Raw genomic sequence first — 13,445 nt, 5'->3', positions numbered from 1 at the left:
TCTACAATATTTTGAGCAAAAGATAAGGTCTTAGAAGTTTTTAAGAATCAACCAAACGAAACGAGTAAAAATAAACCTAGCCTCACAAGGCACCCTGTATGGATGCATTGTGAGGCGGTTGAAGAAGATTGAAGATAAACACGATTAAGGTGAAATGGTGATAGTGAAATAACTATATATTAGAGGAATTCACCAAGTGTCTCAGTATTAATTTTGTGTCAGTGCCTCCTTCGAAATGTTGATTCCTTTAATTTCGTTAATTTTCCTGCACTTAGCTGCTTGTAAGTTCCTACAGAAATGTAGATTTAATATTCTCAAATAACTTTTTTAATGATTGATAGGCTTTCAAATTCAAATATTACAAAATCAGCGCATTGAAAAAGGACAAGAGTTCCATTAATTTTTCCCAATTATTTTTTTCCAATTAGAACTATTTCTACCCTACAAATCTCTTCCCAGGTGGAACTGCTTACGTCCTGAAGTCTGTCTGTACTTCTGTCTTATATTTTTCCCTTTCTATTGCAAGCATCCCCTTGATACTCGTTTGATTTCTTGTGAGAAAATAAATTTTTTTTCTTCCAAATATACAGACCATTTCTTTGGAAACCACTTCCTCGGACCATTCCATTTCGGTTTGTACCAATAATAATAAGTTTTAAATAAATATTGGTTGTTTTCCCTCCTCAGCGGCGGCGGTGGTTCCATATGGTTCATTTGAAACTCCGGTGGCAGAAGTCAAAACAGCTGGTTTGGCTATTGACATCATCCAGGCACCTTTTAACGTGGCTATCCTCGAAGTTATCGACACCATCATCCGCCATCACTGTGGTGGAGCCATCATCCGACCTGACACCATCGTGACATCAGGATTCTGTATTTATTAGTAAGCTACTTTCAGATAAACTGTTTCAGAATATCAATTATTTGTTAAACTGACATTTTCTCAGAATGAACCATCTACCGGTAAAAAAGAATTTTCATATAGCCTCATGTTTCTTCTCTCCGATTCGTGAAAGATTTTATTTCACGGGGAACATTAATTTATATATTACCGATGATTATCTCCGTAACTGACAGCATGGACTATTTAATTTCCCGGCCTGCGGTTCTAACATGCCAAAGGTCATGCCAGTGGGGAGAGCTATCCTTTTGCAAACTAGAATCACTGTGGACATTTTATAATTGTAATTTATAATGTTTTAAAAATAATGTAATTGAACCGTCATATTTCAAACGACTTAGCACTTTATCTCTATTCCAGTGCTGCCCCATATTTCTCGTAGCTTATCTATGGCACTTCTCATATTTTTTGGTTTCATCACCTATGTTGTCTTCTAGTATAATTCAAGTATGTGCCTAGTAGGAATCAGTTCTTAAAGTTGTGCAATTGATTTTATTAAAATAATAGCGCAAACAAGTGAAAAAATTATGGGATTTTATAATTTTAGATTTTGTGAAGCTAAAAGCATTTATAAAAAAATTCCTCAGTCTCACCAGTTATGAAAAAAATAGATGTAATCAGAAACTTAGCATTTGAATGAACCATTAGTAAACGTTATAAATCATTAATGATTAAGTTGTAGATCTGTCAATTTTTGAAAGATCATCTGAAAATATAAACAAAAGAAATGTTTTATTTTAAAATATTGAATTATTATTAAAGTAAAATAATTTTGGTAACTACTTTGTCGTTTGTTTTCCACAATCATTTCAAATTTAGAAAACTAAAAGTTTATTGAAAGTGAATAATTACGCGGGACTATTTCATATCACGTACATCATCACAGACAATACAAATTAATATGTTGATGATTCAAAATGAATGCTCGGTTGTAAGCAATTCATGTTGATGTGTGCCCGTTCCCATTGTTATTCTAACGAATACAATTGAAAGGATATTTAAATTTTATCCCTTAATAAGTTGAAAACGACCCCTCCTTACATTTAGCCTCACAACATACCCCAATTTGTGATGCCACAGTCTAACTGGATACATAAGGTTAGGAGCAGTTGGGTCTATTGTGCGGTTTGACATAAATAAAATAAAAACCTTAAATCCCCAGCGCTCTCTCACCCCCTGAATATCCCCATCGACTGATGATCAAGGCAGGGACAACCTTCTTTGGATTCGGAGGTCAGCAGATTTGGGTGAAGGAGACGCTGCTCCATCCAAACTTTAACCACGAGTCTTACCAGAGCAACATTGGCATCATGACTCTGGAGAGAGATATCACCCTGGGATCAACAGCATCCATTATTCCATTGTCTAACAGGGACGATTTTGACATCTCTAGCGCTGAACTTACCGGGTGGAGCAAAACCGTAAGAACCATTTTCTTTTATATAAGAGGTGCAGTTTATTTTTTAAGAGTTTACAGCGAAGGAACAAGGAAGTAGTCAGAATAGGGAAAAACATATTTACATACAAGCTGACGTGTACCCGGAGTTGCTCCGGGTTGTGAAAAGGGTCGTCTTAAACTTTGTATTTTTGGCTTCAGTTATAAACGTCTTTTTTCCTTTATTTCTTTTTAAATCTAGAGAGTTCATATGTACGTACATCGGATTTAACTTTAGAAATTAAAAAAAAAGAGATAATTAAAAATAACAGTACCTACCGTTAAAAATGTGTTGAAGATTGAAAGTTTTATTTTTCTGATTCTGATTGTTTTAATAATGTGAAATATTAGAATTTTCATTCATAATTATTGATTTTAAAAAGCGCACATTCAGAAACGGTTCCATCTAGCTACAAAATATTTGTGACGTTGTAAGTGAGCTATCACCAACTTCGCTCAGCATGACGTCAATGCCGCCGAGTTCACAAATAAAAGCGAACATGTCGTTTTGTCGGCAAATCGAAACTGCGCACTTTAAATCGAAAGAAAAAAAAATATTGTTTAGCAACATAAAAATAAAATGAAAATACCATCACTACCCGATTTTTTTCTTAATAGTCTTAGAAAATAAAAAATTGTGTAATTACACTATTAAGTTTTAGTTTGATTTCAACATGAATGTGGTTTACGATATATTTTAATCAAAATACGTTGTTCTCAGTTAATGACTAAAATTATTATACTTTATTTTATATTTCACAGTTCTAAGAAATTGAATCTCAAAATGCCTTTTCCGTAGCAGCTTGGTTGTTGTCGATCTTAGTAAACTGTAAGATGATATTTAAAAAAATATTTTTTTTGTGGATTAACATATTAACCTTAGCTTCAACAATGCATATGACGTAATATATTCATGCAATTAAAAAAATGGTTTTGTTTTAAAAGTCTTGTATTTATTACTCGTAAGTTTAATGGTACTAAATAATGGTGGTTAAATAAATCAAAAAACAATTGCAGGCTGCGGGAGGAAAATCGGAGAACCTCCAAAAGTTCATGGTTCCGCTGGTGGACCAGGCCATCTGCAGGCAGGTTCATCCCTCAGATGTGATCTGCGCCGAGGCCGCCGAAGATCAACCTGGAGACCTGTGCTACGGGGATGTGGGCAACCCTCTGGTGGTGGATGGCACACTCGTTGGAATCACCCTCTGGAGCTTCGACTGCGGAACTCCTTTCTCACCCTGGATCTTTACGAGCGTGACTCCTTACGTAGATTGGCTTAATCCACAGATAACAACAACACCGATAACGACAACTCAGGAGCAGGGGGCAGAAACGACTACGGAATGGTACAATCCCGAGATTACTACTACATACAATTAGAAGATATATCAAAACACAGAATTATAAATGTTTTTAATTGATTACTAAATAAATAAACAAAGATAATAATGAAATGTTATTATTATTTAGACATAATACAAAGGTGAACCGAGTCCTCATTAATTGTGTCTTGTGTCTAAGGGAAGCAAATATTACTGAAAATGTTATTTCACTTTATTAGGTAACGTGATTCAATAAAAACAAAAATTCTGATGAGTGCTCGGTGCAGGTAAAAACTTTCAGTTGGTAGAAAGATTAAAACAAAAAATTCTCAGCTTACACATTTATTTTAATTGTATGTGTTACCGAACAACCGCTGAAATCAGCTACATAAAATGGAATGGGCAATGGGATGTACCTACTTGTCTATTCGGATGTGATCACTTAACATAGCGAATGCCATATTAAAGTATGTTTGATTTTAGATCAAATGAATCAAATTCTTAAGTGTTGTAAAATGTGGCGTGTGTGATGATAGAAAAAAGGGTAAGGATAATGTAATACGTGGATGTGACTGATAGAAGAAATCGAGGATTCTAGAGGAAAACAAGGAACTATAAAATTAAACACGTAACACACAAAACCAACATAAAACACACATCACTCACAAACACACAAGATTATATTTTAAATGTATTATTTTCTCTTTAAATGTATTATGTAGATTATATTTTAAAATTATAAAATGAAGGCATCAGCACGGGTAAGCCACCCAGTGAGGCCAAAATTACTGAATAACTCTGAAATATAAAAAAATATTGTACCAAAATAAAAATAAACAAATTCTAACTTAAAAATGGTAAGGATGATGTAATACGTGGAAGTGACTAACAGAAAAAGTCAAGGATTTCCGAGGAAGACATGCCACTATCAAATTAAACAAATTCTAACTAAAAAGTGGTAAGACCCGAGGAAGACATGGCAAGATCAAGTGAAAAAAATACTTTTAAAAAGCTGTCGTTTTTAAAAATGGCAATTCTTTACAATAATATTATTTATATATTATTTTATGTACTATTCAAGTAAACTGGAACTCACAAATCCAGTACTTTTGTTTGTTGGTAAGGCCAATAAGTCATTTTAATCCAATTTATTAGGATCAACTTATTGAAACTTATAAGCTCAATTATAATATTTAATTATTGAATAAGATAATAACGGTCGCATGTAGGAATAAATAAACCTAGTAAATAAACTCATTTTAGGTAATTTGTTATTGATTCAATAGCTAATCAGGCAGAAAAGTCAGCTGATTAATAATCTCTTATTCTTTTAGCGAACGAGTGCACTCATAAGAATATTTTTACGTGATTAATTTGTTTTTTTTTGCCTTATCTCGTCGCATATAATCTGATGTTTTATTTATCTTTTCTTGAAATACTGTGACTGTGTATCTATTCATAATGTTTTAATTAGTATACAGTTTCAGAATCCACACTACTTAAACATTGCACCACAATTACGTGATATAAAAGCCAAAATAATACAAAAATATATATTTTTTAATATTCCGAATAAATAATGACGTAGTAAGACAAAACCGAGCAAAAATATCTCGTTTTCCGAATTTCAACATAAATATAACATAATTCCCTTAAACATTTTAAGGTTTTAAGCTGTTAATAATATTTATGTTTTTTATTTACATTTTCTGAGTTGAAAAAATAATTGTCTGAAATTCCCTTGACGGAAAAAAAATAATCGAAATCCGCTCACCAAAAATTGTAAAAAATCACATTTGGTTCTGTTTTATGTTCATATAATAGATATCATAGTGTTTCTTTAAATGCTACTTGACATTTGTCGAAAGATTTTTGCTCTACTTTATGTTATGTGATGCTTTTTTCATTTTTTTTAACTATTATTGTTATTTTAAATTTTTTGTTTTCACATTTTATCTCCCCTTCAAACCATCTTTTTCTACTTTTTTAGCGCTTATTATAGAGCATTAAAGTTCTTACCAAATATCAACAGGTAGAATAATAATAATATTTGGATAATTTGCAAAGTGCTGTTTTTGGGAAAAATCAAAGGCGCTAATAAGTGCAGAAAATCATTGATACATTAAAAACGATATTACATGTTGACAAACCGACAAATAACTTTTATTTAATATTTTATTATTTGCATTTATTTACTTTTATCTATTTTTTATTTAATTGACGATTTATTTATTTCTCAAATAAAGTTTGAAATTTTTTATTGCTTTGTAATGGAATTCCTCAACGAATTTTCAATATCAGAAATGGAATAAGTACCGTAGTTATAAGGATTTAGTGCATGTGAAATTGTGGTAAGAACCTAAAATAAAATGAGATGGAAATATTGTATTGATACGTTCTAGCATATTTTATGTTTTGGTTTCCTCCCGAATCTGTCAATTTGACTTATTCATCCGATTTTCTATCTTTGAAACATAACAAGTTCGAATATTAAATTTCCTTATTATGATGCAGAATCATCTACTAAATTCTTAACACTGAATGTCCAGATATAGATTGTAAAAAATATGAACTTGCACCGTAGTAATTATTTTATAAGCAATAATTATTAGCCTGAAACACTCATCCACATTGAAAACTCTCCTGATAAAAGATACATGACGCCAACGGGACTTAAACCCGTGTCCTTTCGATTTCCGGTCGACAGCTCTGACCACTGAGCTATGGCGGCTTATCTCTTATCCGCGAAATAATTCAATATATACTAGTGTTTCATTCAACAATTACTGCTTGTTACATTTTTTCACCTGAAACAACCAACTTTATTTTTATATGAGAAAGGCATTGTAAGTGCTAACTCTCTCACTAGATGGCGTCGAGACAAATTGTCTACATTTTTTGGTGAAGATACTAAAACTTGTCATCTATTAATTTTTTTTTTTTTGGTAAACTAATGTTTAAGACAACATTTTTTATGCATATCGCAAAGGGTAACAATTATTTTATAAGCAATAATTATTAGTCTGAAACACTCATCCACATTGAGAAAAATCTCCTGATAAAAGATACATGACTCCAACGGGACTTGAACCCGTGTCCTTTCGATTTCCGGTCGACAGCTCTGACCACTGAGCTATGGCGGCTTATCTCTTATCCGCGAAATAATTCAATATATACTAGTGTTTCATTCAACAATTACTGCTTGTTACATTTTTTCACCTGAAACAACCAACTTTATTTGTCGGGTTCAAGTCCCGTTGGCGTCATGTATCTTTTATCAGGAGATTTTTTAATGTGTATGAGTGTTTCAGGCTAATAATTATTGCTTATGAAATAATTGTTACCCTTTGCGCTATACATAAAAAATCTTGTCTTAAATATTAATTTACCAAAAAAAAAAAAATTATTGCACCGTAGTGTTATTTTGTTCAAATTACACTCTTTCTCAACTACGAGTATCATGGTGCTGCTCTTTAAGCAATTAAAACGTTATTATACAATGTAATTATAATTTAAGAAATACATAATTTTCCTCATCGTTTCCGTCCATGAAACGAATTTATAACGCCATTCCTATAATAGATGTTTGCGTAATGGTCATCATAGTTTCCTTCCAAGCAATAGATCGGGGTTCGATTCTCGGCCGTAAAATAATGATGATATTAAAAAAAATCTCCCAAAACTCTTCAAACTATCTGTTTGTCCCAAAAATGGCTTCTCAAAGGCACTCGAAAGCAGAAAAATGATTTTTGATTGAAAAAAGATATCTGCACGTAGTGTTCACTTCAGAACCCGTGGAGGAAAGCGTGTAGGCTCCACACATTACCATTATGGGTATCGACTGTGAACAACATTTTTTGTTTTTGTTTATCTCCTACTTGCTACGATATGTCCCAAACAACGCCTACATCCGAACATGCGAGTAGTGGTCTTATTCTGAATGCTCACAGGTAAAAATGACATTATATAAAGATATATGTTCATATTTTTTTGATCATTTATTAACAAAGATTGATGCATATACATTAAGTATAAACCTCCTCACGTGGCTGTAGTTAAGGTTTTCCGATGTGGCAGTAATTTAATCTAATAATTAATAGCTCACCGGAGAAGAAAATATGCATTAAGAAATTTAAAAAGATAAATAGACATTAAAAAAATAGTTTCAAAAGAAATTGTGGTTCAAAGTAAAATAAATTTTAAAGCAGTTTTAATCATTACGTTGGACGCCAATGTAAAACAGATTTTACGTTGCAGTTTTTAGCATAACCCCAGTTTGGACTCCAGTTTATAACAGATTTTACGTTACAGTTTTTAGCATAACCCCAGGTTGGACTCCAGTTTATAACAGATTTTACGTTACAGTTTTTAGCATAACCCCAGGTTGGACTCCAGTTTATAACAGATTTTACGTTACAGTTTTTAGCATAACCCCAGGTTGGACTCCAGTTTATAACAGATTTTACGTTACAGTTTTTAGCATAACCCCAGGTTGGACTCCAGTTTATAACAGATTTTACGTTACAGTTTTTAGCATAACCCCAGGTTGGACTCCAGTTTATAACAGATTTTACGTTACAGTTTTTAGCATAACCCCAGGTAGGACTCCAGTTTATAACAGATTTTACGTTACAGTTTTTAGCATAACCCCAGGTTGGACTCCAGTTTATAACAGATTATACGTTACAGTTTTTAGCATAACCCCAGGTTGGAAACCAGTTTATAACAGATTTTACGTAACAGTTTTTAGCACAGCACAAAGTCTGTTGTAAATTGGCACCCAACGTGGGGTTGTGATAAAAAAAATGACGTAAAATCAGTTATAAATTGGCGCCCAACGTGGGATTGTGATAAAAACTATGACAAAATCTGTTGTACATTATACTAGATTAGTCTAATAGGTTACCTATTGATGGCACTAGCTGTCAAGTATTGTAGAGACCGAGGGGATAGTTAATAAGGGGGTAACTTCTTGGCAGGTGTGAACACAGTTATATATTATTCCAGCTACTTGCTAATTAAGATATCAAAACCATTGTAAATCTATCACATTAAAAGTATAGTGTTTTTTGAGGCTGGATAGTTATTTAGTCAGAGAGTTTGTGAGAAAAACATAAACGAAAAAAGAGATACAAATAAATGATAAGAAAAGATTAGTAATAAAAATATAGGTGTGGAGTGCGTTATTATTTAATAGTAGAAGATGTTTGTCCGCAATAGATAATGCCTTTGTTGGCTATCCTTGGGTGAATTTTTGTTTTCGTTAGGTTAATGTATAATGTTTAAATATTTAAAAATGGTGCCAGATTATGGTAATGTCTTTGTCCATAGGTGGAATTTGTCTTAGTTGATGTCTATGTCTATTTCGTAATTGTGATATGCAGTATGATGGTTTAGTTTGTCTTTATGATAATGTATAGATAAAATTTAAATGTATATTTGACGGATGTTCAGTACAACAAAGTCATTTAATAACTGTACTGTCGAGAATCTAAAAATTTTTTGGTAAATGCTTTAATCTACCTTTGGCTTTATTTTATTTGCATATTGTTTTAAAATATCATCACAATCTTCAACTTTGAGTGTAACTATGCTGGGTGCGTAGCACGACTTATAGATCTACATTGAAATCACAATATTATCGGATGGCATTCTTATATGGGGAAGAGAAGCGGGAATGCGAGAAGTGATGTCAGCCATTCTCTTCATCCAAAACGATGTCAGCCATTCTATTCACCCAAAGATGGGTCGAAGAGCACATTGAATGAAAAACTCTCTGGAGATATTTGCTGAACTGCCTGGAAGTGACGTATAGAATGTAGATCAGTGATTCCCAAAGTGGTCTATATCGACCCCCAGGGGTCTATGACAACCTGCAAGGGGTCTACGTCAGCGAAAAAAAAAATTGGGGGTCCATAAAATGAAAATGGGGGTCCACGATAGTGGATCTCAACATACACTGATACTACCTATTTACTTACACTTAACCGACACTAAAGGTGAATCAATATTTAATGTTTTGAAGGATTACTTCATTGAAAAAGCAATCCCTTTATCAAATATAATATCAGTAGCTACAGATGGAGCACCTGCCATGGTTGGACGTTATCGTGGATTTATAAGCTATTTAAAACAAAATGTGCCAGGGGTGTTAGCAATACATTGTGTCATCCATCGACAACATTTAGTTGCTAAAAATTTGAGTGTTAGATTACATGAATCTCTTCAATTAGTCATTGATGCAGTAAACCGAATCCGAAGCAACGCGTTTAATACGCGGTTATTTGCGCAGTTGTGTGAAGAAAATGATGAACACTTTCATCAATTACTCCTTCACACTGAAGTACGCTGGCTGTCGAAAGGCTTATGTTTGACAAGATTTTTTGCACTTTTTGAGACTATTTTAGAATTTCTGGATACTAAAGATAAAATTTTAAAAGACAATTTAATGAAGTTGAAAACAGACATCGCCTATTTAACAGATTTGTTTACAAAATTTAATATGGTTAATTTGCAGTTACAAGGCGACAGTCTAAATTTGATAACAAAGTCCATCTTATCAGCGTTTCTTGCCAGAGCTAAACTAATGAAGCAAAATATTGGACGGGGCGAATTTTCCCAGTTCCCCAATTTGTCACAGACAAACTGCCAGGAAGACGACGTTTCAACCTACTTTCAACATTTAAATGGTCTCTATTCAGATTTTGAAACTAGGTTTGAGGATGTTTTGACTATGGTAATACCATCGTGGATAATTAAACCATATGGTGACATAGAAGAAACGAATGTCATAAAACAAGAGGAACTGACTGAAATAAGTACAAACGAAGAACTTAAGGTTCAGTTTAAGCACGGATATCAGCACTTCTGGCTGCAAAAAAACATACCCGTTACTTATCCCGTATTATGAAATATAGCGAGGAAATTTTTAATTTCCTTTCCATCGTCATACCTAGTGGAAAGGGGGTTCAGCGCTGTTACCAATCTCCTAACGAAAAGAAGAAACAGACTGGACATCATTAGCCGAGGAGACTTAAGATTAAACCTTACAAAATTGACGCCAAATGTTGATAATTTATTATTAAAGCATCAGGTTCACCCTTCCCACTAAAAATTTTTACTTATTGCTTAGTTTATTTTATGTTACGTTTATTTTATATAACAGAAACAAAATTTTATTTTGAGTAGTTTTAATTTAAATTCAATTAATAAATGTATAAAACTGAACATGTGTCTTTACTTTAAGTTTTTAACACTAAACTTCACTACAGTTAGAAATTTACCAAAAATCAATATCAGGTAAGTAGGGGGTCTACCAAAAACAGAAAAACATGGCAAGGGGTCTACGACACAAAAAAGTTTGGGAACCTCTGATGTAGATGGTCAATGCAGAATCGTTAAGCAGTTGAGTGGCTTTGTTGATTGACATGTTCTGAAAATCAGAAGTCTTTGCCTTCGGACCCTAAAACTGCCAGAGATCTCCCCCATTGCATTTTCGGAACATATATAAGCTAACTTCTTTTGAAATAATTGAATTAAATATATTTCCAGAGATTAACTCTAAAAAAATGGAGTTGTTGAAATCAAGCATTCTTGTTAAGAACAAAGTTATTGGATAATATGTATATTCCCTCTGTCATGTATAGGTAAAGGATAAACTTCTTTTAATTTGTATATTCCAACTAATGTGAGTACAGAATAAGACCTACGATAGTATCCGAGGTGAGTTACTGGAATTCATTCATAAAACTACACCCACGTGATTCTGTGTTGATTCTTCTTATATCCGGTCCATTAATAATATAAGTAATTGAGCACCGAGACGACCACTTGCCGTAATGACGTCGCGTGGGTACTCGAGCGGCCGAGAAACACAAAACAAGATGTCCCAATATAATCAACAGCAAATAATTACAAAAACAACAAATAAGCGAGTACAAGATACACTCCAACAAAGCTTATAATCGTTATAGTATTCGTACATGCAGGGAGAATGATCCTAGACGGCCTCCGTGGTTAAGATATATCGCTGGTTCAAATCCAGGCGTTATTTGATGAATTTGTGATATTTCACAATTTAATAATTTAAATACAGTATACTTGTGGCACATCCTGAGTGAAGATACTCTCAGTACCGCCCTGGTGTTAGACCACCATTCCAAATTGAAAGATTGCTTGAAATGGCCCCATCTCATTCCCCTCCCCAATACCTTAAGTCACACAAAATATACCAGTTGGGGATGCCATGGTCTCATTAGCTCCAGACGGTTGGGAGCAGTAGGGATTCTCGTGCAGTTTTACGTTAAAAAGTCTAGGGAAGGATTTTTTCACATTCCAGGACCTTGACTAAGGAAGGTTTTTTTCACACTCCTGGACAAAGACTAAATAAGGGTTTTTCACACTCCTGGACAAAGACTAAGGGAAGGTTTTTCCACAGAATTTGAACGATTCATCAAGTTAAACTTTAAGATCTGTTCAGATCATCACGGTCCGATTGTTTTTCAGTACTTGGATAATAATAGAACTTGAATATTTTCTTTTAAAATTGATGAATTTTTCAAATTCGGTGAAACTCGTCCCAAGGCAATTAGTTATCAAAGATATTTGTTGACGTATGCTAGAAAACTGAATTAATTCAATCAAAAATCTATGACATTATTATTATTATAAGCTGCGTAACAAGAAAAAATAATTTTTCACTGTCACTAAGTTCTAGTAGTTCACTAGTAACTGTGAACAGTAAAACTCGCGCCTAAAAAAGTTTGTTTCTAATTTTCTCGAAACCACAATTTATTCTGAAAAGATATCGAATACAATATACAATATCATTGTTTGGCCAAATAATATTACTCTGTTCTAAGAAACTAATCAGACAAACGTTTAACTAAAATATGTTACTTGATGATTTTTTTCAAGCTTTCTAAGAATTCAAATTAACCTGCAAATGACATTAAATTTATCAGCGGAAATACATTCTTGCAGCCATGATTTATTTTATTTGATAACGACTTACCTAGAACCTAATCATTACAAGAATATTATTATTTTGAATTGATCTGGTTAAAAAGAAAAATTATAAAGAGACATTTATAAATAACTCCCACTTAACACAATAATATTTTACAAGTCGATAGGTACATCAATATAAATTGGTACAATTAGATACTACATGAGGGTAAGATGAAAACATAACAATTCACATATTAATCAACTTACAGTGACGAGTGAAAGAGCACCAAAGGCATAAAGCAATTTTGCTCAGTTGGTGGTGCACCGGCAAGGCAAGGGTTCGAGTCCTAGATTTGACCATATCTTTTCTGCTTCAAACTAAATTTAAAATTGCCAATATTGTCTTCAATAATTAAAAATCGAATATCATACACGAAGTTTTTAATGCTTGAAATAACGTTAAACTGAAAATGAAGCAATATTAATAAAACATGTAATAATACTACATATTAGACAAATCATTAAAACTATATTACCAACGTGTCTATAATTTGTAGGATTTAACAAAGTGCTGTTATAGATTACGCTGAATTCTATATATGGAGTCTGATATGTCAATAGTACCCCAAAATTTTTGCCTATATCTTGCAGCCTATTGGTTAGTAAGTGTGTTTGATAATGTGTTGCAGAAGAATGTTGCATTTTGTCTTGTGTTCCTAGTCGGAACATGGAATTTAAGAGTAGCAACAATGGCAGAACTGTCAATTAAGTTTTTACTGCCTCTACAATTGATTCATCAAGCTGACATAATTAATGTATTCAATTGGAATTTTGAGCT

The 13,445-nt window shown here is 33.0% G+C and overlaps 1 protein-coding gene across 1 annotated transcript; it reads left to right on the top strand.

Moving 5' to 3' along the window:
• Positions 1 to 221: 221 nt before the first annotated feature.
• On the top strand, positions 222 to 3,730 carry LOC149423351 (trypsin-like). Its single transcript, XM_089632961.1, has 4 exons — positions 222 to 281; positions 688 to 883; positions 2,064 to 2,322; positions 3,354 to 3,730. Exons 1-4 carry the CDS (start codon positions 236 to 238, stop codon positions 3,714 to 3,716), a joined length of 864 nt encoding a protein of 287 aa, XP_089489087.1. The 5' UTR covers positions 222 to 235; the 3' UTR covers positions 3,717 to 3,730.
• The last annotated feature ends 9,715 nt before the right edge of the window (positions 3,731 to 13,445 follow it).

The sequence above is a fragment of the Hesperophylax consimilis genome, chromosome 6, assembly GCF_061612785.1.
Source record: "Hesperophylax consimilis isolate HC1 chromosome 6, BYU_Hcon_1.0, whole genome shotgun sequence".
Lineage (NCBI taxonomy): Eukaryota > Metazoa > Arthropoda > Insecta > Trichoptera > Limnephilidae > Hesperophylax > Hesperophylax consimilis.
Note: the sequence above shows the minus strand (reverse complement) of the source record. Positions and strands in the feature narration are given on the sequence as shown.

Excerpts from the sequence above, each read along its gene's own strand:
- LOC149423351 (XM_089632961.1), top strand. The coding sequence starts at position 236 with ATGTTGATTCCTTTAATTTCGTTAATTTTCCTGCACTTAGCTGCTT. Across the intron at positions 282-687 it reads TTTCCTGCACTTAGCTGCTT|CGGCGGCGGTGGTTCCATAT; the intron begins GTAAGTTCCTAC and ends TTCCCTCCTCAG. Across the intron at positions 884-2,063 it reads TCAGGATTCTGTATTTATTA|CGCTCTCTCACCCCCTGAAT; the intron begins GTAAGCTACTTT and ends TTAAATCCCCAG.